Genomic DNA, 23,367 nt, shown 5'->3' on the forward strand with positions numbered 1-23,367 from the left:
CAAGAGTTCATCTCCTTTTCCAGGAAGTTCTTCCGCACACCCATAGCTGGGTGAGGTGCCCCCCTCAGTGTTCCCCTTATGCCCCAGGGATGCATCCATTGTGCCGTCATATTTAGCACACCGGTATCATCCTGTCGGCTCTACCCTCAAGTATGTCACAAATCCAGCTCAGCTTCTCTTCTCAGGACCCTTATGGTCTAGTCTTAACAAAGGAGCCACAGTGATCCTCCTAGAACAAGTTGATGTGACTCTTGTCAAAACCTTCCTTACATTTTCCATCTTAGAAGAGAATCCAAAGTCCTTAGCTTGTTCAATTCTCTGCTCTAGCCCTTGCTCCAGTTTATTTCCCTTCCAAACATTCTATGTATTTTTATTGTTATTTATTGGCTTTCCCCCTCTAGAATGTAACTGCATGAAGGAAGGGGGTTGTCTTTTTTTGGTTCACCCTTGTGCCTGCAAAACAGCACCTAACATGTGGTAGGCACTCAGGATTTACCACAATAACAAATGCATGCTTCATCTCTCTCTTGCCTGAACCTGAGTTCTTGGGGTGTAGAGCCAGCATCTTACTTACTTTTGTGGGCCCTGAGTTAAATGCTCCACAAATGTTGGTTGATATAATCAGAAGGAAAACTACAGCCCCATAATATAAGCTGAACCAACAATTAATGGTATTAAACATGCAGATACTTTAAAATATGTTTATTATGTACTTTACATTGAGCATTTCAGAAAAGAAAATAATTACAATGATTTCAAAATGCAATTCCTAGACTCGATAAATATCCTTTATAATTATACCCAATCAATATCTGGAATTGTATGTAGACCCTATGTCAGCTAACAAATAAGTAAAATAACTATATTAATCTCAGGGACAAGAAACATGCACGATCACCTAAGTCACTCTGCCACTGTGCCTTTTTTTTTTTTTAAGATTATTTATTTATTTGACAGAGAGAGACACAGCAAGAGAGGGAACACAAGCAGGGGGAGTAGGAGAGGGAGAAGCAGGCTTCCCGCTGAGCAGGGAGCCCGACGCGGGGCTCGATCTCAGGACCCCAGGATCATGACCTGAGCCAAAGGCAGATGCTTGACGACTGAGCCACTCAGGCGCCCAGCCACCGTGTTTTTTTAAAAACATGATTCTCATTTGTTTTAAGTACATATACATCCATTGCAAGAGTTAAATTAGACCACTGATGTTAACACCTTAAAACTACGTATGATCTTTGTTACCTTAAAAGAAAATTCTGTTTTGTACAAAGAAATTCAAAAAGAAACTTTTCAGGACCCTTGATTAGAAGCTTCGGTGAGTGCTGTACTATTCCTGTGTACATAAAGGTTCAAGTAAGGCCAACAAAGAATGTTTCCTCTTTCCATTGAAGGCAATCCAAGGAACAGGTAAATTAGCATTCTATAAACTAGCTAGCCATCAAGAGGTTACCAATAAAGGACGCTTTAAGTGTGTGAGGACATTTAAAAGCCTCAGCCACTGTTACAAAGACACTAAAACATTTAGAGTATTATTTATGAATACAAGCATAATTGGTGTTTTGTCTTCTATAAATAATCATCTTTGAAATGCTCAAAGTGAGTTCCAACTGTAGCTCTTTCCTGATGTGAGAAGAGGTGGGTACACATGGGATGATCTACTGATTTACCTTCTCAAAGTATTCTTTGGAAGCAGTTGGATGTGGCTTGATCTGAAAATACAAAAACATTTAATTAGGCAGCTGACTTCAAGATAACAGTCTCAAAAGTGAGTTGAAAGCTCTGTTTTTAACCCAAAGTTTTTTAACTTTTTATTTTAATTATTTTTTATTTTTTATTTTTAAGATTTTATTTATTTATGTGACAGAGAGAGAGACAGGGAGAGCAGGAACACAAGCAGGGGGAGTGGGAGAGGGAGAAGCAGGCTTCCCGCAGAGCAGGGAGCCCGATGCGGGGCTCGATCCCAGGAGCCCGGGATCATGACCTGAGCCGAAGGCAGACGCTTAACCAACTGAGGCACCCAGGTGCCCCAGTTTTTTAACTTTTTAAAGCGTGGTCTGTTTCCTTTAAAATACACAGATGAAGGTTACATCAACACCCCGCCTGATCGCTGGCCCCGCCCCAAGCCCTGCCCCTCGGCAGCTTCACCCATCTGCACACCGGCTCCAGGGGTGGGCTCCTTTTGTAGGTACTCTAGGCCAGGAGCCCTGGAGGCGAGGACCTGGGACCCTATGCTGGGGTCTCACTGCTTTTGGAAAAGAAACCTACTGTAGGAGAATCTGGGGTCCAGTTTGCTGGGCAGACTTCTCCATGGGTTTCCACAAACTGGAACGCCTTCACCAAGCGGAGGGTCTCCTCCACACTTCGGCCCACGGGGAGATCGTTGACACTCAAATGCTTGATGACTCCATTGGGGTCAATGATGAAGAGACCTCTGCATCAGGATGTAGCCCCATTAGTACCTCAGCCGTACCACGACGACAAAGTCTAACTTCTACCCGCTTCTGTCTTTAATTCTCAATAAAGCATTAACTCCCCCATATGCTTAAATGTGGGGCTTTCACCGTTACACACAAAGCTGATCATGTCACTGATGCTGTGCCACACACAGGTGTGACCGGACCAGGCCGATGTGGAAAACAGGCAGTATTTCCCACAGAGAGAAGTTATAGAGTCTAAAAGTCACAGAGAGCAGACTTCTTTAACTTATTAGTGATTTAGGTGTTCTTTGGGCGGTTGTATCAAATCCTGGCAAGAAACCAGAGGCGAATGAGAGGAGACAGAGATGTATCTTATCTATATTCAGTAAATACTGATGAAATGAGTGAATTCTTGGGTAAATGGGGGCGGGGGGACATCCCCTGGGGAAATCTTTGCAGAAAGAATTTACTGGCCTCAAGTCTAGGCTGAGCAGAAATCTAAAGGAAAAACCAAGACTGTTACTCTTTATCACTTGGCAGCAGCAAAATGAAATGACCTGCCCTGTGGTCTGTGCTCATCTTCTGTGCAAGTGTTGGGGTTACCATGACATATGCCGATACGGGTCAACCACAGGTTTTAACAGTCTGTCTTAAAAGGGTGTGGCCTTCCAAGTGTTAATCATGCAGGGAAAAAACAAGTAAAAGAAGAAGGCAAGGTGAAAAGGTGCTTCTTCCTTCCTGGGCCTGGCTCTTGGGGGTCTAGGCTCTGAGGCTCAAGGGGTCCTGCTGTAAGCTCCTTGACCAAGAGCGAAGCCAAGCTGGAGTCCACGGTGCAGATGCAGGGCCCCCAGACTCCGGAAAGCAAGCCTTATCTTCCAAACCAGACTCAAAGGAATAAAGATCTAGCCACTGAATGAATGAGGACAGAAATGACATTCTGGGACAGGAGTCATGACGCTACCAGAACCTGTGCTAAAAACTTCGGCTGCCTCACCTTATTTAGTCCTCACAACCAACCTGGGAGGTCCATTCTCATTTTAGTTATGGGAAAACTGGGACTCAAAGAGGTTCAATAACTTGCCCAAAGTCATACAGCTGTTAAATAAATAGGTGAGTTTAAAAAAAAAAAAAAAAAATCAAACTCTGGTCTGATTCCAGGGCTTGGACAAGATCTCACCCATCCCAGCTCACTGACTCCTACAGTCTGCTAGTCTCCCCTTCTCCAGACATGTCAGGAGTGTGCCTCCCACGAGAGCAGCTCCCAGGTGGTGAGGGCGAGTGCAGCAGGGTGACCATCAAGACACACTAGTCCTCAGAAGGAGACACAGTGTGCTGCAGGGGCAGACACGTCTCAGCCCTCCCGAGATGGCCAACACTCGCAGAACGCACTCAGCAGTGCTCACGCAAGGCTGAAGTGAATGGAAGCTTTTTGGTTTTCAAAATGCTTTACCGAGGGCTCCATAAATCCTCTAAGAAGTGGGATGATGCTAAACATGAAAAACAAGTTTAAGTTCGTAAGAAACATGATCTTACCTTAGAGCAACACCGGGGCCTTCCAACAGCACGCCATAGTCTCGGGAAATCTGTTTAGTCAAATCTGACAGGAGTGCGATGTTCATGTGGCCCAAGCCGCCATTCTAACAAAAATGAGGACATGACTGGCTGTTACACCGTGTGCCCTCCCCATTCTCAGCCACGTAAACTGATGTCTGAGGCTAACAAGAATGGCGACAGGTGGCAGCAACTGAGAACTGACAGGGGGCCGAGCACTGCTCTTAGCTCTTCCTGTTAACTCACTTCCTCCCAGTACTATCCTGGAGCAGATACTACTATCATTGTCTTTTTACACATGAGGAAACTGAGGCACACAAAAGTTAAGTTACTTGTTCCAGGTCATGGCTAGAAAGGGACAGAGGCAGGATTTAAACGCAGCTAAGGGGCGCCTGGGTGGCTCGGTCGTTGGGCGTCTGCCTTCGGCTCAGGTCATGATCCCGGGGTCCTGGGATCGAGCCCTGCACCACGCTCCCCGCACTGCGGGAAGTCTGCTTCTCCCTCTCCTGCTCCCCCTGCTTGTGTTCCCTCTCTGGCTGTCTCTCTGTCAAATAAATGAAAATAAAATCTCTTTAAATAAATAAATAAATAAACCCAGCTAATACTGGAGACCTTTCTTTTTCTAATTCTCCATGTATTCCTTTACTTGAAGATTAATTTCTGTAGCATAAAAATGGAAGCGTAATAAAGACTGAATAATTTGGTTTTGATAGTCCAGCAACATGGCTAGAAATTTTGATTTTCCCAATCGTTTTTCAGCAGGAATAGTGATCATGCTGAAGAGTGAAATCAGAGAACTTAACCACCGTCCCACAAGCCATGAAGGGTATGTGGGATCTACAAAGTACCCACGAGAGAGGAGGCATTGAACCCCAACTGTCCCCAGCCCCGCCCTGCTGGGCCTCTTCTCCGTTACTGTTTGTACCTTGGAAAACACACGTGTAATGGGCAGTAAATCCAGGCAATGTCGAAGGAGATAAGGACAGAGTTTAACAGAATTTGCCAGGAGCTTAGGACCTAGAAATAGCCCATTTCAGACTAGTCATGCTTTTACTATTTCTAGGTTAGTCTTTTTTTTTTTTTTTAATATTTTATTTATTTATTTGACAGAGAGACACATAGCGAGAGCAGGAACCAGCAGGGGGAGTGGGAGAGGGAGAAGCAGGCCTCCCGCCAAGCAGGGAGCCCGATGCGGGGCTCGATCCCAGGACCCTGGGATCATGACCTGAGCCAAAGGCAGACGCCCAACGACTGAGCCACCCAGGCGCCCCTCTAGGTCAGTCTTTTATGGGATCTTTTCAGTTTTTAGGCTCCTAAGTGCAAAGGCAGGGCCACTGAGGTTTATACCTTCCTTGGTGTGTTGATCCAGGCGAGATGGGTGAAGTGAGAATCCACTGAAACAGCAACAACTTCACAGTTCACGTCGTGAAATTCATTGGCTTTGTCGCTAAAAGCAATAATTTCTGTAGGACACACAAAGGTGCTAGAAAAAAAGGACAGAAATTCCCAACAGAGAATTTAAAAACAAGGATTTAAAATTTAAACAGGTAGCCTAAAAACTAGTTCAACTGCTTAAAGGTGAAGAAGGCAAAAACAGTTAACCATCCTCACCAGACTCACCTCTTTATTTAAGAATCATACCAAAAAATGGGGGTGGGCAGGGGAAAAGAAGCATATTCTAAGACTAAAGAAACAATTAAATAAAGTAGCTTTATGAGAAAAGTCATTTTATTATCTTTACTTTTCTTGTTTTCCTCCAGGCCAGTGACAACGTCCTTACAGACTGGCTTATGGAAACCACAGCTCCGGAGCACATAAAACGGAGACATGTTAAAACCCTACCCCACTAAAAAGAATGCCATCTCCTTCTCTAAATTTATCAGATTAGCTGCAGATGCAAGCTGTCCTCAGCAAGGCCACCAGTGATAAAAGGATCCGAAAGAACCCTTCCCTTGACCAGAAGAGCAACCAGAGATAGGAAATGTCAGGGTGGAAGCAAGGACCTTAAATGACATTAAAGCATCACAGAAATTACACTTACAAGTCCAAAGGATAGAAGAAAAGCACCAAATATCTCCCCTTAAAGTCATCAAGGCTTAGGTCTTTGAACTCTCCGTTGACAACGGCGGTGCCCTTAAAATAGGGCGCGTGCTGGGTGACGGCAGGAGCGTGGTATGAGGAACCTGAAGGAAGCCCACACGCACATGTAGTTCATCACCTGCTAAATCACACACCTATCTGACTTCATTCAAATCTCTCATAGTAATTAATTAGTAGTATAAATTAATTAAAAGGTTCAGTTCAACCCTATGTCTAGGTAATACCCCCCTTCCGTAGTTCTAGATGGTACCCAAATTCAATTCAAAGTACTATGGGGACTGAAAAGACTAAAAAGATGATGCCAGAAGATGGTAGGGACGAAATTAAGATAGAATTGAGGAGGAAAGGAGCCTAGGCATGGATTCTAAATACGGCTCAGATTTTGCCATGTCCAGGCAGGACAGGGAAGAGGGAACAGGGCAGGTGTGGGGAACAGCCGGTGGCAGTTTGAATACAACAGAGAGGTGTGTGTGGAAGGAAGCATAAGAGACAAAGCAGGAACAGCTGAAGGCCACACTCTGAGGGCCCTTAAACATCAGGCTAGAATCTGTTTTCTTTTTCTTTTTTTAAAGATTTTATTTTATTTGAGAGAGAGAGACAGAACATGAGTGGGGGGAGGGGCAGAGGAAGAGGCAGAAGCAGACTCCCTAAGCAGGAGCCAGACACCGGGGGGAGGGGGGGGGGGAGTTTGGGGCTGGATCCTAGGACTCTGGGATCATGACCTGAGCGGAAGGCAGACGCTTAACCGACTGAGCCACCCAGGCGCCCCCATAGAATCTGTTCTTAAAAGAAGGGATAGAGTGATCACTGGAGATTTTCAAGCAGGAGATGGAAGATGTGCTGGTTTTGGTGACCAACACAGAAATGCGACCCAAGGGCAGTCTGCCTCAGTAATTTTCAGTCCTGACTGGACATTAGAATCATTTGGTGAGCTTTTAAAATACACTGATAAGGGGATTAAAAGGTATGAACTTCTAGTTACAAACATGGGAGTGCAATGTACAGCATAGTGAATACAGTTAATAATACCGTAACAGCTTTGTATGGTGACAGATGGTACCTAGATTTACCGTGGTGGTCACCACCTAATGTATATAAATCTTGAATCACTATGTTGTACATCTAAAACTAATAGTATCGTTATGTAAACAACACAAAACAAAATGATGTCCCGGTCTCACCTCAGATATTGATTTAATTTGTCTGCGGTGGGACTGGGGTAGTGGTGTATTTTCAAAAGCTCCCCAAGTGAGTCTAATGGATAGCTTGGGTTCAGAGCCCACATCCTGAGATGATGATTCATATTACCTGGGTCAAACCAAGGCATAACACTTACTGGTGCTAAAAGCCAATTTTGCTTGACCAGAACCAGACCATAATACATTTGTCAGGCATGTTCTTCGGGAAGCAGCAGGTCTAAGGGCTGCAGAGACAGAGATGCCCCAAGGAATAGCACTCACATGTCGGGCAATCTGGAAAGAGAAACACTTTATATTAGGAAGTAGCCTGCAGGCTGGCCTTGCTGAAAGGGCATTAGATCATTGGTCGCCTCCTCTCTGCTTGTTCCTGTGAACCAAATACCAAACCCCAAACTCTAAGAGTATAGAATGAACCTCCATGTTCTTAACATTCCTTCTTCTTCAAGACTGCAAGAGGGGAACAGGGAGATGTTGGTCAAAGCGTACGGAGCTGCAGTTATGTAGGATAAATAAGTCTAGGGATCTAATGTAGGGGTACGATGACTATACTTAATTATACTGTACTTAACACTGGGAATTTGCTAAGAGAGTAGATTTCAGGAACACTGGTCACACACAAAAAAGGTAATTATGTGAAGAGATGTTAGTTTGACTGCAGTAATCATTTCCTTATGTATATCAAATCATCATGTTGTACAGCTTAAGTATATATAACTTTTATTTTAAAAATATATAAATAATTTTTTAAAACCCTGCAAGGCAGAGGGGAATTATAAGGCCATAAAGACTCCATGCTCTTAAGAACACAGAGGGTTCAAAAACCAAGGGGACTTGGCCAGGCCCCGTGTATTTACGCCTTTTACCAGCATGATCCACTAAGTATGTTTGTTTTTGTTTTTTTTTTTAAGATTTTATTTATTTAGTTGAAAGAGACAGAGACAGCGAGAGCAGGAACACAAGCAGGGGGAGTGGGAGAGGGAGAAACAGGTTTCCCGCCGGGCAGGAAACCCGATGTGGAACTCGATCCCTGGACCCTGGGATCATGACCTGAGGCCAAGGCAGACGCTTAAGAACTGAGCCACCCAGGCGCCCACACTAAGTATGGTTTTCCCAGAAAAGACAAGGCCCCGCAGACAAGCAAACAAGTAGAGCAAAGTTCACCCTCCGGGAAAATTCGTACAGGGCTCAAGGGGATTGTTTGCTCAACTACAGTGTCTAGCATGACTCAGGAAGAAGAGCCTTGTGTTCAACCCCGACAGCAGAAAGGGAAGAGAGGGTACCAAGAGGGTGCTCGGCTTTGCCAGGAGGAAAGCGCGGGTACAGACCTGGGGGATGGGAGGAGGGCAGTGCCTTTTGCACTTCAGCACTTTGTACTTTACCACTTTTTTCCATCCACCATTTAGTGGATGCTTACTGCAAAGCCTTACTGTAGGCATCATTCTTTCTATCTTTGGGCGAGGACAGTAAACTGAGGTTCGAAAGGTGAAGTCATGTGTCCAAGGTCACAGAGTAGCTACAGAACAGGGAACAGGAGCCAGGGACCCTGCCTCCAGGACCGGGTGCTCAGGTGGAGAGACGACTGAGGACCCCCGCTCGGGGAGAGGAGGGATTGGAAGACAGGACACATGGGAGGGGGCGGCTCTGCGCAGGCGCATTCCCTAGAAGCGAGGCCTCTAGGTCCGTTACCCGCTGGTGCCCTCCAAGAATGGCGAAAGGCCCCCCCAGACCACAGGGAGCAGGATCCTGTCTGGGAAGCACGTCGTCGGAACCACTACTGGGTCTCCGCTCCTGTCCCCTGCCGGCAGCCACTCACCGAAGCCCGGAGAAATCGTCCCACTGCGGCCGCCATCTTCAGTGCGCGCGGGACTCGGGGGACTGGCGGGGAAGAAGAGGAGGCGGGGTGTGCGGGGGCGGACCCGGGGCGGGGCCTCGGCGGCGGGGCGGGGCCTGGGCCGGAGCCGGAGCCGGAGCCGGAGCCGGAGCCGGAGCCGGAGCCGGAGCGGGGGCGGGGGCGGGGAAGAGGGCTTCCCCACTTTTTGCCGGGACCTTCCTCGCGTCGACTTATCTGTCGGGTGCCTCAGCCCCAGTTCCGAGAAGAAAATGCCTGCTGTGGCTTCTAAGTAACGAAATGCTCAGGAAAACAACACTTTGTTTCTAACCGTCACCCCAACCTAAAAAGGACTAATCCAGGTGGGGAGTTTCTGATTTTTATGGTTAACCTGTGTGGATGACTGTTCTACTCGTTCTGCAAAAGGTTCTTCTTCCTGTTTAGGCTTCAGGTAGAGCCTTCTGGATTCTGCAGGAGATGGAATTAATTTTAAAGACATTTTTTTCCATTATTAAGCCAAGTGGGTCAGACACGGCAAGTTTTTGGTGTTCTGAAAACCTTTGGGATGGTGTGTGGACTTCCATTTTGGCCTCTCTTCCCCAAATTGGGAGAATTGGGACAAATTTAAATTCGGCTTTCTGTTGATTAGTAAAGCCAAGTGCTCAGTGGTGAGCATGGTATTTTGAAGCAAGCTCATCCAACACAGATAAAAATCACACGGTGAAAAAAAAAAAAAAAATCACACGGTGGCCTTACGGTAAATGCAGACTCTAAGTAGGTATTTTCCAGGCACCAGTCATTCCACTACCAACATAGTTTCTTGAATCTGTATATATTATTTACTATTTTCTTTAAGTTGACTCACTTTTGAAAAACGTAAATGAATTTATTTGAAAGAAAATGTTAAATAACTTCAATGGTAAAACCTTGTAACTTGCTATGAATATAAAATAATTAAAATAAATACATTAGGGATTCCTGGATGGCTCAGTTGGTTAATCGTGTGCCTTTGACTCAGGTCGTGATCCCCGGGCCCTGGGACTGGGGCCCTGGGATTGAGCCCCAGCTCGGCTCCTTGCTCGGCGGGGAGCCTATTCTCCCTCTGCCTGCCATTCCCCCTGCTTGTGCTCCCGCTCTCTCTCTCTCTGACAAATAAATAAATAAAATATTAAAAAAATAAATACATTAAAACAAAATGTTATCAACTAGATACAGTTGCCTGCTGAAAATCTGAGACTTTGTAAAAAGGGAGACAGGTGGCTAGCAGCATCCTGCTATCACATGGGGTTCTCTTTATGTAATCAGAAGGATTTAAAGAGCATTAAGAGGGTAATAATTTTCTCATTTTGGGACTTGATGTTATTTATTTTGCTCCTCACATAAATCCTTTTATGTACCACTAGTACAGCAGTGGGTACCAGCCCCATGTTTTGGAAAGGACTACCTTGGAAGCAAGAGATGAGAATCTAAAATGGTCTGACCATTTTGGAAAATTCCATGTCAGTATTTAGTAAAACTGAATATATGACTCAAATAACTTCAATCCTAGGCATATGCCCAAAAGATGTGTGTACATCAGTTTATCAAAAGACATAGGCTAGAATGTTCATAGCAACACTATTATAATGGCACAGAGATAAAACTACACAAATGCCCATCAACCATAGAATGAATAAATTATGATATTATTAACATTATACAACAATGAGAATGAATGCACGGCAGTGACATGCAACAAGGTGCGTGAGTTTCACAAACATGATACTGAGTGAAAGAAGCCAGACATGAAAAAGTGGACACTGTATGGTTCCATTTATATGAAGTTCAAAAACAGGAAAAACTAATGTATAGTGTTTGAAGTCAGGATGGTGGTGACCTTGAGAAAACGAGAATTGGAAGAGGGTAATGAGAAGACAAGTACGGGGTGCAAATAATATTTTATCTGTTGACCAGCTTAAAGGTAATAGTTGTATTTACTTTGTGAGCATTCATGAAACTGTACACTTATGACTGGGCACTTTTAAATGTCATAATCCAATTAAAAGTATATATATATATAGCAAGTGGCTACAAATTTCTCAATTATTTCCCCTTAGTACCTGCCTTGTGTTTAATTGGTGCTCATAATGTGTTTGTGAACAGATGTTTGAAAAGGAAAGGGGATTGTAATGTTGGAGCTCAAAATCATACTGTAGTCTGAAATGGAATATTATTCAGCCATAAAAAGGAATGAAGGATTGATATATATCGTAATATGGATGAACTGAAAACAGCATTATGCTGAGTAAAAGAAACCAGACCCAAAAGGCCAAATGTTATATGGTTCCTTTCATACGAAATATGTAGGATAGGTAAAGCCATAGAAACAGAAAGCAAATTGGCGATTGCCAAGTGCTGTGAGGAGGAGGCAGGGGGACTGACTGCTTAATGGGTACAGGGTTTTCTTTCGGGGGTGACAAAAATGTTTTGGAACTACATAGAAGTGGTGATTGTACAACATTGTGAATGTTCTCAGTATCACTGGATGGTGCATTTTAAAATGGTTAATTTTATGATTTATGATTGTTACCTCAATTTAAAAAAAGAAGTAGGGACTAACAACAAATACAAAAAGATGCTATGGTCTAGCCCAGTGATTTTGTAGACAAGAAAATGGACACTTTTAGAGATGGAGAGACCTACCCAAAGTCACATAGCCGGTTGGAAGCAGAGGTGGAACTAGAAGCCAGAACATCCTCACACCTGACCAGCCAGTATGTGAGCTGGAAGAGGTGAGGGGTTGGAGGCAGAGAAAAGGCAAGGGGGAGGTTTCTCTTTCCATGTTCCTTACACCCATAACCCTTTGCTGTCCACCTCTCTTTTTCTCTAGCATTTTGGAGGGCACCTCTCTCTCCTATTTTATGCACCTGTAGTTTGGTTTCCACACATAGGCAGTTTGATTCATAATTAACTTCACTGTGATGTAAATCATAAGCAAACAAAACAACAGAACAGACTGGAGTTCCCTCATGATTTGGCTTATTCATCTTGGTTTCAGTTTTACAATTTAGAAGCTTTAGTTAGTCCTATCTCTTTGGGTGGGGCCTGTTGAGGCTTAAAGTTGACACTATTTTCTGTCTTCCATTTCATCCATCCTCCTCCAGCTGCCATTCAGCTTAGAGTGTGGTTTCTGCATCCTCCCTGCCACAAGCTCATTTTAGCCTTGGGAATAATGCATTTTCTTTCCTATTTAGGTCCCAGGTAGAGCCTTCTGTGTTGGATGAATTTGCATCAATTAGCAATGTGATTTTAATCAGTTAATCACATATTTTAATCAGTTAATAAGCATATATTGAGTGGATCATACAGGCGCTGCTCCCAAGGAACTCCATGTGTATCCAGGGAACATTGAGTAAAGATTGTAAAAAACCAAAATCCAAGATCCATCATTTTAATGAGCATACAAGAGGCATTATGGTTGAGAGCGGACAGCTGGGATTCAAACACCAGCTCTGCATTTAGCACTTAACTCTCTTGGGCAAGTTACTCCCTGCCTGTTCTTCTACCTGAAAAATGGGAGTGATATTAATACCTCCCCCAAGGGTTGTTGGGAGGAATAAGCAAGTTAAATTTTAAAGCACTTAACACAGTAAACAGGTACACAGTGAATACTGTAAGTGTTTGTTTTATTAAATGAAAGAGTCCTTGGGGCGCCTGGGTGGCTCAGTCGGTGAAGCGTCTGCCTTCGACTTCATGATCTCCGGGTCCTGGGATCGAGCCCTGCATCCGGCTCCCTGCTCAGCGGGAAGCCTGCTTCTCCCTCTCCCACTTCCTCTGCTTGTGTTCTCGCTGTGTCTCTCTCTGTCAAATAAATAAAATAAAATCTTTAAAAAAAAAAAAAATGAAAGAGTCCAGGCAAAGTGCTATGAGAGTTTAGAGAAACAGAGCTCAAGAAGGGTCTTATAGAGGAAAAAAGTGTTATCAGAATAGATGGATTCTGTCCTTGAGGGAGGAATGGGGGAAGATGAAGGAAAAGATGGCAGATAGAAGTAATTGGTGACCTTTGTCCCTTTGGTTTTTTTTTTTTTTTTTTTTAAGATTTTATTGATTTATTTGACAGAGACACAGCGAGAGAGGGAACACAAGCAGGGGGAGTGGGAGAGGGAGAAGCAGGCTTCCCACTCAGTGGGAAGCCTGATGCAGGGCTCTATCCCAGGACCCTGGGACCATGACCTGAGCCGAAGGCAGATGCTTAACGACTGAGCCACTCAGGCACCCCTCTGCTCTTTTTTTTTTTTTTAAGATTTTATTTATTTATTTGAGAGAGAGAGAAAGAGCATGAGTGGAGACAGGGGCAGAGGGAGAGGTAGAAGCAGACTCCCCGCCGAGCAGGGAGCCCAATGTGGGACATGATCCCAGGACCCTGAGATCATGACCTGAGCCAAAGTCACTTAACCGACTGAGCCACCCAGGCACCCCTTTCTGCTCTTTTGTCTGAGCAATTCTAGTTATTCTGCCTGTGCACTTGATGTTTACCACTGTGGGGACTTGTTACTCTACTTTCATACTTTTTTCCTAGGTTTTGTCTGTTCCTGTCTTCCTGCAGAGCTTGTGAGAGAAAGGCACCCACTTAGATGTGACAAGCAAAAATGTCTCCAGACATTGCCAAATATCCCCCAGGGGAAAAAATCATCTCCAGTTGAAAAACCACTGGTCTCGTGGTTAATGGCACAGGCTCTAGAGCCACCAGGACATGGGATCCCATTCTCCTTTTGTCATTTATGGTCTTAGAGGGTAGGGTTCATGTCTTAGGCATCCAGCATCCCTCATGGCTAGATCGGTTGCTTAACTTTTCTAGACCTCCACTTCTGCATCTGTAAGAGAATAATCATCACATCTCCCTCAAAGCATTAGCTGTGTGGAGAGAAACAATGCATGCAACATGCTTAGGGGGGTACTTGGCTCAGAATAGGGTTAAATAGATACCGGTTACTATTTTACCCACAAACAGATATGCTACATTTTCCAACAGCAGGCACAGACTTTGAATACATTTTGTTTTTCTCAAAGTGATAAAGTTCCTCTTCCTCCTTTCATTCAGGAATGAAGAATGAGGCTTTTGCACAAGCTCTGATCTCCAAATATCTCACAGTAGGCTCTTCTGGATGCTAGAGGGACAAGAAGTCAAGGACGGTAGAAGTTGAATAGCGTACCAGTTCACTGCCGCTCAATCTTCTCTGCCTAACAGAGTCCTCCCTCTTGGACTGTGCTCTTACTCGAGGGACCTTGAGTTTTTTTTTTTTTTTTTTTTTTTCTTTTAAAGCTAACTCTGAGGAGTAAGGGTGACCATAATGGTAAGACACTTATCAGACCCCCATCTACCGGAGACGAGTTTTAGCTATGATTAGAAAGAAATCTTGCCCATATCTAAGATTCATGGAGATGTCAGTTTCTTACTTGGGTATCCAATAGCTTGGTACAGTTTTTTTTAAAAAGTTCTCTTTGTCTAATGGAAAGCATAAATTTCTGCGGTATTGACTTGTGTGTCTACATTGTGTGTGTGTGTGTGTGTAAATTTGTTATGTTTTCTTTTTTTTTTTAAGATTTTATTTATTCATTTGAGACACAGAGATACAGAGAGAGAGAGAGAGAGAGAGAGAGCATGAGCAGGGAGAGAGGCAGAGGGAGAGGGAGAAGCAGGCTCCCTGCTGAGCCAGGAGCCCGATGTGGGGCTCGATCCCAGGACCCTGGGATCATGACCTGAGCCGAAGGCAGACGCTTAACCATCTGAGCCACCCAGGCGCCCCTGTTATGTTTTCTTTTTGATATATGGTTTAATTCTCATCTTTGGGATGTACTGCCTTCTAGGTGTCTTTCTGCCTTTTCCCTTAATGGAAATCAAGCTAAGACATTTTGTGATTTGTATCTCCATAAATCTCAGTCGTTCCAAAAGTCATTCTTCACATTGGCATTTTAAGCATGCTCAACAAAGCATTACTCTTTCCTTCGCACCGAGCAGAGGCCCAACACAACAGCATGATTTTTGAGTCTTTTGGCCACAGGAGAGGAAGTCCCACTGCTTATCCCTTCTTTTCCAAACAGGAAGCTGAGGCAGCTGCCTGTGGTTAATGAGCTTTCCCCAAGTCACATAGGGATTCATTGGCTGGGGACCATTAGAACCGAGAACCTTCCAGTGGACATGCTGGTCCCCTGGCCTGCTGCTCTCTGTCTCAAGCCTGATTTCTTTTATCCTGAAGGGAATGAAATACCTTAGAATCTCCGACCCAGAGGCCCAGAAGGAATTTTATACAAGAGCCTTCCAATGGTCCGTTCAGAACTGCAAAGTGAGTGGCCTGCAGCTCATCCCAGGCTGCAGCCAGAGACTTCCCCTGAAAAGGTAAGCAGAGTCCTCCAGTCGTTCATTCCATGAAAACATAACTGTGACTGGTGTTTAATCACCAATATCAACACTGTCCTGCCAACCTTCCCTGCCCACCTTCCCTGCCCACCTCTCCCATCCATCTCCCAGGGGCCTAGAAAGCATTGTGCACAGGCCTTTCTTGTTCTTGCTCTCGCCATATCATATTGGAATTCTTTTTTGCCTTGTCTGGGTCTTAACCATATCTTGAGGATAGAGCTCCTGTCTTACTCATCTTTGTGGTCCTAATGGCTAGGTGAGTGCCTGGCTCATAGCAATTGCTCAAAAAAGTTTGTCAAGTGAATGAATAAGCAGTGGCCGGCTTGGTGGCCAGAACGTTCTTTCCACACTCGTTCTGGAAAAAACATCTTTTTATTTGGCTTTCTCTAGCTGTCACAACAAGGACACGAACTGTTCTGCTAAAGGAAGAAGACAAACTGACCTCGTCTACATCACCAAAAGAGTAGAAGATAACTGAATTTCTCCCTTTTGAGTTTGAGAGAAGAATTTTTGGATCTCTTGGAGGGAACGGCAAATGAAAAGATAAATGCTATTTTCTCTGGTGATTAGGAAAATACCTCCCTGGAACCACGAGTTACATTCTGGTAGTTGGGGCTACAATTAGAGATGGCAAACATGACTCTGGGTTTTGCTGAGCTCTTTCTCTTTCCAGGGCAAAAAGCATTCATTTTTTTCCCCTCTTTTCTCATTGACGAGGAGCCCCAAATTCAACTCTCTCTTGGGTTCAGGGAGGATGAAACCTCAACGCAGAGCCATGTCTCCTAGCAAAGGCTTCTCCTTTAAGCCTTATCCCCCAGCGTCCCCCTGCACTGCCTTCTGCTCTAGGATGGTCTCTCTAATGCAGGCAGCAGAGTGATGGAAGGAGTCTGCTGTCCTCAATTTAAACCCCCCATGGATCATTGCACCTTTCGGAGTCTGAGGGTCTCCATGTAAGGACACCCGCCTCCCGGGCTTCTTGTGAAGCTGTAGAGAGAGAGAGAGAGAGTGCCCGCCATGCAGGAGGCCTGTGGTTAGGTAGTGTTCGCTTGTCCTGGGCACCTGCCTCCTCTGCCCTCTCCCTAGCACATCTTTGCTTTCTTCTGCACCTTTCCCCTCCTTGTCTTTGTTGCCTATCCTTCCCCTATTCCCCGCCCCCCAACTTTTTAAAAAGAGATTTTATTTTTTAGAGCAGTTTTAGGTTCACAGCAAAATTGCGTGAATTTCCCGAGAGTAGCCATCTGTGCGCCGACCCCACACCCACACGGCCTACCTGCCATCGACAGCCTGCGGCAGGTGGTATGTTTGTTACAGCACATGAACCTACACTGATTCGTCATTATCACCCAAGGCCATCATTTACGTTAGCATTTACTCATGATGTTGTATATTCCGTGGGTCTGGACAAATATGTAAGGACACACTTCCATGAATAGTTTTACTGGAATAGTCTTGCTGCCCTGAACATCCTCTGTGCTCCCCCCCAACCCTGGCCGCCTATATCCCCTTTTTGGAGCGGCGTCTCCCATCCTGCCGACCAACATCTGCCCTCGATGTCCCTTCCACCCTGCACACTTAACAAACACGAAACCAAACTCTTGTTTTCTCTCCTCAGATCTGTTCCTTGCTGCCTTTCCCACCCCCGAACCAGCACCCGAAGGAGACACTGACTTCTCTCTGCCTCCACGACTGCCTCCTCTGTCCAAGCCTCCATCTGTTCTCCCTGGGATTCTCTCCCAGCTTCTCAGGGGCTCTTGGTGGTCCAAGAGGCTTAGTCCCTTTCATCATCTGAGCTCGATTTCAAAAGTGAAAGAAAACACAACACTGAGTCCAGGCCGCTCTGTTACGGGTCTCTGGTATGCCTCAGACCCTGCCACTTCTTGGGCTCCAGAGGTTTCCCACTGTCAACACTCGCATCTCTGTGCTGAGGCCTCTCTTCAGAACTGGGGGAGGCAGTGTGCCCATCCCTGCAGAAAGGCAGAAATGAGAGAGCGTTATTAATCCCCTGCCCGGCAGCCTTGCAAATGCCCCGGGGAAGGGATTTGGTGTAGAGATTATCACAGCTCCCCCGCCACTTGGGTGGCTGAGCTGAGCTGTGTTTCCCAGAGTGACCAGCACTCCCGGCCTGGAGTGTATTTGGAAGGATTAAGTTCTAGCTCTAGCTGCCCCCGGAAGTTACGTCCTCCTCCCTCGCCCGCACTTCCTGCACCTCCCACATTTGAACGCTTATCTCAGGGTCTAGGAGAATCCAAACTAGGACACAGCATGACAAAAATTGTAACACAAAATGCTATCCCCAGGCTGGTTCTAGGATTTAGGTGGAAACATTTATTCCGAATACGCTCCAGGCCGGGAGTGCTGGTCACGGGAACCAGGTTGAAAGGTAAAGGATGAATGCCATCAGCTCCTCTCTCTAGTGCTAAATGGAACTGGGTTTGGAGACACTGCAGAAGTCTAGTCATGAGGCCTGCCCTGCCTGCCTCCTCCACCCTCGCCCCTTCCCCGAGGCCTCCTAACCCATCTTTCTGCCTTTGCTCTCAGCCTCTTTCCCATTTAGTCTCCATTTGGCAGCAACAGTGGCTCTCCTTCAAATACCAACCAGGTCATTTCATTGCCTACTTAGAACTTCCCGATGGCTCTCCACTGCATTAGAGTAAAACCCAAATTCGCACAAGGGCCCTACACAGTTTGAGCCCCTGCCTCCTTTCAGAGAGCTCACTTTGGGCTCCTCCTACCCCATTCCTGCTCCGGCCATATTGGTCTACTCCTCCTTCCCCCAACACCCACCCTGCCCCCTGGCACGGGCTGTGCTCTTTGGTGGGAATGTGCGCCACTCACATCTGGCTAGCTCCTTTTCCTTACTGAGGTCACAGTTTAGCTGTCATCCTCACCAAGAGGACTTCCTTAAAGACTATGTGTGTTATTCTTTCTTCTTTTTTTTTTAAGATTTTATTTATTCATTTGACAGAGAGAGAGAGAGCGTGAGCACAAGCAGGGGGAGCAGCAGACAGAGGGAGAGAGAGAAGCAGGCTCCATGCCGAGCAGAGAGCCCAATGTGGGGACTGGATCCCAGGACCCTGGGATCATGACCTGAGCCAAAGGCAGATGCTTAACCGCTTAACCGACTGAGCCACCCTGGCGTCCTTGTGTGTGTTATTCTGTCTTGGCCCTTGTTTGTATCCTTTGTTCAGAAACTTACGTTTACCATTACTTTATCTGTTTGTTTGTTGGGTGTTTGTCCTGCTCCCTTCTGGAGCAGAAGCCCCAGTAGGGCGAAGGCCACTTCCATCTTGTTCATTACTCTATCCTCAGCACCTAGCACAGTGCCTGGCACATGGCAGACTCCTCACCAATTTAGAAGAATGTGGCTAAAAACTCACATACATGGGTACTTCTGACCTCCTCAGCTAATACTTCTTTCCCCTAAATGCCTCTGGCAGCCATCATCAGCATAATTCTTTTGGCAATAAATCCTGTGTGTTTTATCACAAACCTTCTGCCATTGCCTGGAGCTACTATTTGAATCATGCATTGTGTCTTCATCATTTCTGGTGGCGGTGCTAGTTTGCGGATTGAATGACTGTTGACTTCATTTTTTTAGCGCCCCTCATTACTTGAGAATGGACTTGCTAAAAACAAGGACATTCTCTTACATAATCACCATGTTACAACGATCAAAATCAGGGATGTTAACATGGACACACTATTACCTAATCCCCAGACCATATTCAAATGTCATCGGTTGTCCCAACAATGTCCTTTGTAGCTAGCCACACAGTCTTCCCCGCCCCTCCATGATCCAGTCCAAAACCACACTTCGCATTTGGTTGTCTGGTCTTTTTAGTTTCTTTTAATCTGGAACAGTTCCTCAGTCTTTCTTTATCTTCCTTGACCTCCACAGTGTTGAAGAACACAGGCTGGCTCTTTGGTTGGATGTCCCTCAGTTTGCTTGTCTGGTATTTCCTCATGACTAGATCTGGATTCCGCATTGTTGACAGGAACACATCTGCAGTGTTGTTCCAGAATGTACTTAACCAATCTGCTATTGGTGGAGGTTTGTGTTGTTTCAAATTTTTCCTCATATTATGATCTTTATACATCCTTGTAGCCAATATTTACACATTTTTATCCATATCTTTAGGGCATATTTCCAGAAGTGAAACTATTTGGTATGTTTTGCCAAATTGCCTTCCAGAAAGGCTGTGCTAGTTTATACTCCCTCCACAGTGACTGAAACTGGTGGTTTCTAGATTTTTGCCAACACTGGATCCAAACAGGGTTTTTTGTGTTTTTTTTTAAGATTTTATTTATTTATTTGAGGGCGAGAGGGAAAGCACAGAGGGAGAGGGAGAGGGAGAAGCAGACTACTCCCTGAGCAGAGAGCCTGACTCAGGGCTTGATCCCAGGACCCTGAGACCATGACCTGAGCTAAAGGCAGATGCTTCACTGACTGAGCCACCCAGGCGCCCCTGGATCCAAACAATTTTAAAACATCCTTCTTTCAGGGCGCCTGGGTGGCTCAGTCGTTAAGCGTCTGCCTTCGGCTCAGGTCATGATCCCAGGGTCCTGGGATCGAGCCCTGCATCGGGCTCCCTGCTCCGCGGGAAGCCTGCTTCTCCCTCTGTCACTCCCCCTGCTTGTGTTCCCTCTCTTGCTGTGTCTCTTTCTGTCAAATAAATAAATAAAATCTTTAAAAAAAAAAAAAATCCTTCTTTCAGCAGTTTCTCCTTCTCACATTGATCTGTCCCCCATTTAGTTTCTTGTATGTGTGACTGGTTGGTCCCAAGAGCCTAGAAGCTATTTATTTAAAGATTTATTTCTTTGACAGAGAGAGACACAAGCAGGGGAGGGGAGAGGGAGAAGCAGGCTCCCTGCAGAGCAGGGAGCCCGACGTGGGGCTCGATCCCAGGACCCTGAGATCATGACCTGAGCCGAAGGCAGACGCTTAATGACTGAGCCACCCAGGCGCCCCCTAGAAGCTATTTAAAGGCAGGGTTTGCGTTTCTCGCTCATCTTTGTGGTCTCCCATGGTACCTGACTAGGCTTTCTGCTTCCTAGTCACTCAGTAAATGTCAGAGGAAGGAAGCAACACATGATTGAATGATGACACCGTACATGATTGTTAGATTCTGCTCTGACATGCTGGGCTACCAAAAATGGTATTCACACTGGCACCCCAAAGTCTGAGCCCTTACTAGCCTAGATTAGCCAGTGGGCCAGCGTTTTACCAGTTTCCATTCCTGGGCCTCTGCATAGCCCCAAAGAATCTTAAATTTTGTCCATGTTGATCCCAGGCATGCTCTTCATCTCAGACATCCACCCCACTGCAGACAGCTGCTCTGGGCTTCTCAGCTCCCTTTTCGCCCTTGCTCCAGAAGCTTCTTTGGGCTGCTGCAGGTCTTCTTGCACAGACCTCTGGGTCTCATTGTGGTCACTTGCCTTTCTTTCAGTTCTCTAGTGCCAGCTAAGACGAATGATTGTTTTAAAATGAAGGCATGGGGATAACAGATGGGAATTACAATGCAGACAAAGGCAAAGATCAAGCAGGATGTGAGCCACCCTGTTCATATATTCTATCACCTTCCAAGCTCCATAGGAACCTGTTAGGGACCATTTTTCTCCTTTGCTATATCCCTCCTTCCCTCATGTTGCAGGGATCTGCTCCCACATGAGGCACCAATGATCTTGCATCTCTTCCCTCAGCCCAGCTCTCCTGCGCCCCTCCCCAACTCTTGGCTTCCCCCAGAAAGAGAATGATCCCCAGCAATGAGCTGCCCCTCTATGAAGACATTCTTTTAGAAAATTAAGCAGCACAATTAAATCCTCACTATTCCCAATGTCTCCATTCCAGAGTAGGAAGTTGGCTTCATTTTCACACAACTAAAAGCCCCTCAAAGTGTTTTCCCCAAATAAAAGAGTCTTCTTCCTTCTCAGATGAATTTTTCCTTCATCCTTTCCATACCAACGACAACAACAAAAGTCCTTATTGTTTGCTTAAATAGTTTGTGATTTTTTTAGTCATCCACTTTTCAGAGCAGGTGGTGCCAGGTCACAGAGCATGTAGCCAGGTCACAGAGCATATACTCAACTTCACCGTGTCCAAAGCCGCCTTATGGGCTCTACCTCTCAGCTCCGTTAAGGCTACATGGGTGAGGGGCCCCAGATCATGTGCAAGGAGAAGCTGCTTTTCATTTCTCCAAGGGTTTGAGATGCTGGAGCCAGAGGTTGAGTGGAGGTGGGACAGGAGACCATGCTGAAAATAAAGATGCTGTTCAATTTTTGCCCTTTCTTTGGTGCCCCCCCCCCCCAAATGGGAAAACTGATGTATCTCAGAGAGGAAGGAGGGTGTGAGGACGGTGAGAGGGGAGCTTGTGGTGCAACGCCCCCCAGGTCAGCAGGGCAGCGAAGCTCCTAGTTAGGGGTCTTTTATTTCACTGGCCTGTAATTTCCTTGTACTTAAAATTGGACTGATAATATCTACCTACTTTTCAGGTAGTTTGTACCTTGTTGTTCAGCACATTAATATTATTCATCACTTGCTCTGATCCAAGTATTCAACTATTACTTGGATTAAATTTTTTTTTTATTCACGTAAAATTTATGACCCTGGGATCATGACCTGAGCCGAAGGCAGACACTTCACCGACTGAGCCACCCAGGTGCCCTGTGTACCAGGTTTTGTGTGGCCATGTTTTCTTTCGGGTATATACATAGAAGTGGGACTGCCAGACCACGTGTTAACTCTGTTTAGTGTTTTCAGGAACTCAGGGATTTTTTTAGGGAAGGAAAAAAGGAATGTTAACAAAACCAGGGGTGATGGAATGATGCTACATCTTGGTGTGCTGGTGGTTATACAAGTATATGCATTTGTCTAAACTCATAGAACTGAACACCAAAAAACGTGCATTTCCTTTCTTTGTAAGTTTAAAAGGTAGATGACAAGAAAATGTTCATTGACTTTAAAAAAAAAAAATCATTGTTTCATTCTAATGGGAAAAGATTGGTAATAATAAATACATTCATCCGTGGACGACAAGTTAAATGAATTATGGTCCAGTCATTCAATGGAATGAATATCCTGAGTCCTTAACAAAAAGGACTTCCCCCCCCACCTCCCCACAAACAAAGAGAGGCCAGATTCAGTCTGGAGAGGAGGGGATTCCTTGGAATCCTAGTTGGATCCTGAAGCACACAAGGATTGTAGAGCTTGAGATGTGAGTAATGGTAACATTCTGTGACCCAGTAAAGTCACTTTATGAGTGGAATTGTTCCCTTTGTAGTACATGGGAACAGTTTGCATTATATACCAACTGGCTCAGCACACTCAAGGACAGATTTTGGGCCATAGATCGTGGAACCTGAGTTACTTTTGCCATTTGGGGGCAGGCTGCAGCTCTCCAGAGTTCAGGCTAGATGGCATCCTCTCTCTATGGATGGAGGAGACTATGACAGCTACCAGCTACGTGGAATGAGTGCTCTAACCTGCTAGCTCCTTCCTGAGCTCCTTTTTATGGCACGATAACCCATGACTTTGCTTCTGTAGGAGGGGATCAAGCTGCCCCGGATCAATTGGGCCAAATTAGGTATTATATTCTATTTTATGTAATTGTCAAAAAAGCAATCTGTGCAAAGCATTACATCTAAAAAAGAAAATCAACTCTGAATATTTGATAGATTCCATTTAGCATATAACTGACCAGCTGAGACTTCAAGGAGGGAGTGAGTATGCCCTCCTTTTATGGGGTCAATTAAATATTCACATGTCTGCAATGGCTTCTCTTAGGACAGTAAAAGCTTCATACTAATGTCTCGGAGATAATTAGGCCCAGAGTCTCCGGAGCAAGAGAAAGTTGATGTTATTGCAGCATTAAGGTCGAAACT

General features: G+C 45.3%; 1 protein-coding gene across 1 annotated transcript; it reads right to left on the reverse strand.

The window, feature by feature from the left end:
• Nucleotides 1–1,072: 1,072 nt before the first annotated feature.
• PRDX3 (peroxiredoxin 3) lies at nucleotides 1,073–9,158 on the reverse strand. The gene is made up of 7 exons (XM_032423257.1): nucleotides 9,078–9,158; nucleotides 7,402–7,537; nucleotides 6,007–6,148; nucleotides 5,313–5,448; nucleotides 3,948–4,051; nucleotides 2,263–2,428; nucleotides 1,073–1,706 (listed from the first exon to the last, which is right to left on the reverse strand). The coding sequence occupies exons 1-7, from the start codon at nucleotides 9,111–9,113 to the stop codon at nucleotides 1,653–1,655; spliced, it is 774 nt and encodes a 257-aa protein (XP_032279148.1). The 5' UTR covers nucleotides 9,114–9,158; the 3' UTR covers nucleotides 1,073–1,652.
• Between the last annotated feature and the right edge of the window lie 14,209 nt (nucleotides 9,159–23,367).

Source organism: Phoca vitulina, unplaced genomic scaffold (genome assembly GCF_004348235.1).
Source record: "Phoca vitulina isolate PV1807 unplaced genomic scaffold, GSC_HSeal_1.0 scaffold28, whole genome shotgun sequence".
In the NCBI taxonomy this organism is placed as follows: Eukaryota; Metazoa; Chordata; class Mammalia; order Carnivora; family Phocidae; genus Phoca; species Phoca vitulina.